Raw genomic sequence first — 6,007 nt, 5'->3', positions numbered from 1 at the left:
AACGTGATCCTCTGATTGGCTAAGCAATGTAACGTGATCCTCTGATTGGCTAAGCAATGTAACGTGATCCTCTGCAGCAAGTGATGGCAAAGCAGGGCGTCATCACGACTTTACACAAGTGTGTCTTTACCTCCGTGGCAGAGGCTCCAACGAACCCCTGAGACCGACTCGCCGAACCCCTGGGGTTCGATCGAACCCAGGTTAAGAACCACTGGTCTAAATTAATTACCAAACTGAAACTGATGGACATAAAACCTGCACCATGTTTTTCTCTGTACCTTCTTGATGACCGGCACCTTGTTGTAGTAGCGGATGGAGTCTTTCCCCAGGAAGTCGAACTCCACCACGCACTCGTTTCCGTCCAGCTCGTCGTGGAGCGTGATGTGCTCGACGCGCAGCGAGCAGCAGCCGACCGTGTCCGCCGTCTCGCCCTCCTCCTTCTCGTTTCCCGCTCTTAGGGCGAGCTGCGGCACGGAAACACGTCCATCAGCTCAGACACGATTAACCACAGAGCAGAGAGCGGCTGGCGACCCAAACACCTTGTCTATGAAGTACAGGGCCACGGCTCTCTGCCTCGTCACCATCTGCTTGGACTTCAGGTCGCGGAGGTAACCGTCCCGGATGCTGTCCACACACGACTTGAGCTTCCGAGCAACCTCGTATTTCTCCCAGTCCTTCTCTCCCTGCAGGTCAGATTGGAGACGGGAAGGAGAGCAATCAGAGAGACTGAGGATAATAAACCGCCGACTGAATGGTCAGAAATTTAAAATATTCTGTAGATAATCACATCATGGATGCAGACTGAAACTAAAACTAGAAGGAATAAGCGGATCAAACGGAGAACACGTTTATTCACTCAATCTGGATGATCCACACACAAGTAATATCTGGTAAAATACTGAGCTGCATTTTAAAGGGGCACAAAGTCAGCCCCCTTTACTCCGACACCACTAAATACAATCCAATAAAACCGGTCGCCTACAGAATTAGTCCATTAAAGCCGCGTCTAATTTAAATCTCAGCCACAGAACAAATAAAGTTCAGACCGCCTTCCCTACGGGCCGCCATCCCTACGGACCGCCATATCTACGGGCCGCCTTCCCTACCGGCCGCCTTCCCTACGGGCCGCCTTCCCTACGGGCCGCCTTCCCTACGGGCCGCCTTCCCTACCGGCCGCCTTCCCTACGGGCCGCCTTTAGTCTGGACTACCTTCAGTTTGGAGTTGGCGTTGAGCATAATGTACTTAATGGATCCCTGGACGTTCTCGGTCCAGCTGGCCAGCCACGTCACGGTGTTGTCGTGCCGTACTTCCTTCCAGTGGTGACCAGCAGGGGGCGCAGGTGGCTTGGACTCCCTGCAGAAACGGAAACATGAGTCAGTGCTGCTTCCTCTCAGGGGGAAAGGAGAGAAGCTGCAGGGCTTCTGGGTAATTAGGGGTAAATAAATATTCACCCACACAAGTTTAAGGGAACTAAAGACCCAAATGTTCCACTAATGTTTTCTAGGGCTGAAACAATTAAATGAATGGGGATTAATCGGTACGGCTGTTACATGTAGCGTTAATATTAGATGCATTGTTACACGAGTGTAAAATAATCGAGTTTTCCTGCTGTTGACGAGTGGAGCGGCCATATTGACACACAAACTCGGCTTTACAGGTCGTAACTGGGAGAAGTTTGAGTTACTCCCAGTTTAACAGTGGGAAATCCCAATTTTCCAACCAGGAATTCTGAATTTTTGAGTAGAACTGAAACGCAGCAATTCATTGGAAATGAGAGGAACCTCCGTTAAAGTGTTCATTCCCTGGAAACCTCGGAGTGGAAACTTTCCAGATCAGACCTTTTTCCAGACCATCCTGGTTTTTAAAGTTTGCAGGTCTCACCTAACAACACCTCCCACTCACTTGCCACAGTTGATGATGATATCTTCCGGTTGGATCCGTTTCTTCAGCATTCCCTGCTTGGGATGCTCTCCTCTCCCTCGGAACAAACCCGGAGGCTCCAACTTAAAATTCCCGATGCGTTCTCTGTGGTTGTCCAGCAGGCAGAAGCCATATTTATCCACGATCTTCTGATTGGCATCTTTCTGAGCCTACGGCAGATACACAGTAGAGACGGAGCGTCGCTTAGAGGTGGGAAACCGACGGCGGCGTTCCCAGAGGAGCTCAGCGGAGGGAGCAGGCGGAGCGTTACCTGCTTCTCCTCTTTGCTCAGAGCCTTCCTGGCTTCCACCTTGTCTTTATGGAAAGCGTGGAGTTCTCTGAAGTCACACTTCTCCAGATCTGTGATGACTAACCGCTCCTGATGGGTCATCTCCTATGAGACGACAAACCAGTTAACATGAAACTGGGATTTCTCTCCTGACCTGGACTGGGGAAACTCTTAACACATTAAATTATTCTAACTGACAGCAGTGATGCATGAAGTGCTGCTGAGCTGCATGGGAAAGCATTCAGCTGCACCTTCAGCTCGGTCGTTCTGAACGAACCTGCAGTCCGACCCAGAGGTTCTGTCCATGTTCTCCCTGCGGTCCCATTGTGTTTCCGTTTAACCCAGTCAGGTTAGAGCTACGGGTTATAAACATGTTTGCTACATTTTATGCACCACATCATCCTCAAATGATCAGGTTTCACCTTCTGAGTCCTTCCTGTTTTCAGCTCCTGTCACTTTTATGCAAATAAGCTGCAGCTGGCCACGCCCCCAACTCAATGCTTACATCCCGTAGGCGTAAAAATAACAGCATGCAGTTCTACAATGGTACATCTTTGACCCAGAAGCAGAACAGGAGGATCCTCCTGAACATCCAGGATGCAGCAGCTCCACTTGGTTGCTAGGTAACGAGGCAGGACACCAAAAACATGAACTTATTGCCAGAAAGCGGCTGGATGGCGTTTTTAGTGCCGAGACCATTTCTGGAAGCGGCTGACACAAATGGAAGAACAAAAACCTGAAAAAAGTGAATTTTTTAAATGAAAGATCCCCTTTAAAGTGACGAGGTTTGGAGCCGAGACGGCTGGAGATGAGCACCAGAACCCCTGGCGACCCCAGTGGGATGGATGAGCGTGCATGATGGATGGATGGGCTTGGTGCTGAATCAGTCTTTACCCAACCAGCATCACATCAACAGGTTTCATAATTAAAGCTGCTGCAGGTCAACAAAACGAGCCGTGAAAGCTCAGCCCATCGATAACGATCGGTAAACCCGTCCAGTCACCAAACCTGGACTGGATCTGAACCGATCAGTTATCAATAAAACAAACGGTCCATCTGTTGGTTGTCAGTCAGGCTGACTGGCAGCGGGCGGCGGGCGGGCTCTGGGGGCAGCGGAGCGCTCACGGCTTTTCTGGCTATAATAAAACATCATAATTGGATTTGTTCATGTGCAGGGAAGCTCGTTGTCTGGATTAGCATATCAATGCTTTCACATAAATCGTATTTTCAAGAGCATTGAGCACTAAGCGCCGCAAAATTAATTCTGCATGATGTGCCTTGAGGCTCGGTTTCCTCTACAGAGAGAACATTGCTACACACACCATCACACACACTCAGGTTCCAACAGCCAATGGGAACGCAGGTCTGGTCCTACCTTCCTCCAATCTCTGAAGAAGTTCTCACGAAACACCTTCTTGGTCGTGTATTCATGGTCCAACATCTGAGCAAAGAAAAGCGCCACCTCCTCTGCTGCGAGGCTCAGCTTCATCTTCTTACCTGCAGACAAACACAGACCTCACCTGGATGCCTCGCCTGGCGGCGCCACGCTTCACCTGGAGACGCCTGGCGGCCGTCCAGCTGCAGAGCTTTCAGAAACTTTTTGCAGTCTGAACCCAACTTGAGTTCTGGGATTTATAGACAATTTTTAAAAATTATTATTATTTTAAATAAAAACATTTTTATACTGTATTTTCCGCACTATAAGGCGCAAAGAATAGACAGTTTAGTTTGGGTAGCCAATTTGTTCCGTACTCTATTATTGCACATCCACATTTGTAAAGAAATGGTCCCAGAGTTCTTTATATAGTAGCTGCCCCAGTCGTTGTTTCACTCATGGTGTTGGTGTTGCCATATTGTGCCCAACTGCATTCTGGGTAACACAGATCAACCGACACGCCGCCGCCGCCGCAGTCTCTGTCTCTCTTCCCCCGCCCCTCTGCCCCTGGCTTTAAATGTATTATCAAACTTTATTAACAAACCAGCGTTCTGACACCTATCCCAGCATGCACCGCGCGCTTCTTCTTCTACGGGGAAAATGAAGTCGGCGGCTGCTTACCGTAGCTGCTGGACCTGTTGTGGCTCCATATTGGTCCATATATAAGGCGCACTGTCGGCTTTTCAGGAAATTGAAGGTTTTTAGGCGCCTTATAGTGCGGAAAATACGGTAGTTTTAGCTTAATTCCTTTTCTGAGTATACCGTTTCGGCAAATGGCCTTACTTGAGTTTATACATTTAATGATTATTGATTTCTTCAATAACAGAATAATGTGATTCGTCATTTCCTGAATCGGTCCTGGAGTGAGAAGCTCCTGCCGCCTACTGGCAGCTGGTCCTCACCGAATTCACCACCGACTGGTTGTCCTGCCAGAATCAAACCCAACTGACCGTTGTAGAAGAAGTGAACGTTGTAAGGAAGAGGCTGGTACTCCGGAGGGAAGTAGGGCCCGTTGTGCTCCAAGCACTTCCATTTCACTCCGTCTTCGTACCGCTCTTCCTCCCACCTGACAGAAAGCAGCCAGATGACAACAGGCGGAGACGAGCGACTGCAGGACGAGCAGGACGGCGTTTCCTACCATCTCCAGCGGCTCTGCTCCTCCTCTTCCTTCTTCTTCATCTTCAGCATTTTGGCTTCTTCGATCTCCTCCTTTGACCTCTTGGGTTTTTTGATGACTGGCTGCTCTTCTTCCTCTTTCTTGACCGTCTGCCAGAGACAAATGTTTAAGATGTGGATTGAAAATGTGTCGCTGTGACCCGAACGTCCAGACAGGCGGCTCAGCGTTCAGCCGGTCCAGAAGGAGGAAGACTCCAGCAGAGATGAAGGTTTACCTTTTTGGGTTTCTTCTTGGATTCTTTTTTCTGAGCTTCTTCTTCACTTGCTTCTTTGTCACTGAGGGGCTTGATTCCCCTCCCTGAGCTGCAGGAATGTGAGAGGAGAAAGTCAGAGTAATAAAAAGCTTCAGTTTGATGAGAATCAGCCCAACGTACACGAATGCAGCTTCTTCCTCCATCGACTCGTCTTTCACACGTTTCCTTTTCAAGCCTCTCTTCTTCCTCTCAGTAAAGTCGTCCTGCAGCTCGAGTTTCACCAAATCACTGATCAGAGAAACAGCAGCGTTTATTTCACAAACAGCCTAAATCCTGTCTCACCTTTGAGTTAAAAATAAACCATTATTAATATTTTAGCCTCTGCTTTTACACAACCTGCTTTCTGCAACAGTCTTGTTTTAATCCCATCTGTGATTCATTTGATTTCATTCAGACCATAGTTAGCTTTCAGTTCGATCACATTTTAATACGTTTGATATTTTATAACAAATTACAGATTCATGACAGCTTTAATTTACACTGCAGTGTCAATTAAATGTCAGAAAAGAGAAACACAATCATTTACTTCACACTCTGACAGTTAACCATCATGATATCAGTCCCAGTAATTATTACACAATTATAACTTTTAAAGAGGAAAAAACAACAATCACATGATGGAAGCTTGAACATTTCCCAGCCAAGAAAAACATAATTAAACTCAGCAGTTTAAATTTAGTTCATTAAGATCAGAGAGCGACTCGTGATGAGACGTCATGGAAACGTGTCCAGAGTGTCATCATAAAATAACGAGGAAAACAGGGAGAAGTTATGCGATTATAAAAATGGTTCCTGACCAGCAGGTACCAGTCAGGACCGTTTCTGGGGCAACCACCTCTACAGCTGGGCCCACTGGTGGCCCCTAACGGCACCGATGGGCCCCTAACGGCCCACCGGTGGCCCCCTAACGGCCCACCGGTGGCCCCCTAACG

General features: G+C 48.1%; 1 protein-coding gene across 1 annotated transcript in view; it reads right to left on the bottom strand.

Annotated features, from left to right (window-relative positions):
* The window catches only part of LOC103481169 (DNA topoisomerase I, mitochondrial), a 23,486-nt gene that overhangs the window by 11,418 nt on the left and 6,061 nt on the right, over positions 1 to 6,007 (bottom strand). The window contains exons 5-14 of the mRNA XM_008436468.2: positions 5,196 to 5,303; positions 5,037 to 5,124; positions 4,784 to 4,911; positions 4,596 to 4,711; positions 3,586 to 3,707; positions 2,193 to 2,315; positions 1,904 to 2,091; positions 1,210 to 1,354; positions 540 to 683; positions 279 to 464 (exon numbers count right to left, since the gene is read on the bottom strand). Coding sequence (XP_008434690.1) covers positions 279 to 464; positions 540 to 683; positions 1,210 to 1,354; positions 1,904 to 2,091; positions 2,193 to 2,315; positions 3,586 to 3,707; positions 4,596 to 4,711; positions 4,784 to 4,911; positions 5,037 to 5,124; positions 5,196 to 5,303 — 1,348 coding nt within the window. The remainder of the gene's footprint in view (positions 1 to 278; positions 465 to 539; positions 684 to 1,209; positions 1,355 to 1,903; positions 2,092 to 2,192; positions 2,316 to 3,585; positions 3,708 to 4,595; positions 4,712 to 4,783; positions 4,912 to 5,036; positions 5,125 to 5,195; positions 5,304 to 6,007) is intronic.

This window comes from Poecilia reticulata, linkage group LG19 (genome assembly GCF_000633615.1).
Source record: "Poecilia reticulata strain Guanapo linkage group LG19, Guppy_female_1.0+MT, whole genome shotgun sequence".
NCBI lineage: Eukaryota > Metazoa > Chordata > Actinopteri > Cyprinodontiformes > Poeciliidae > Poecilia > Poecilia reticulata.
The sequence above is the reverse complement of the archived record's forward strand: the minus strand, read 5'-3'. Positions and strand labels throughout refer to the sequence as shown.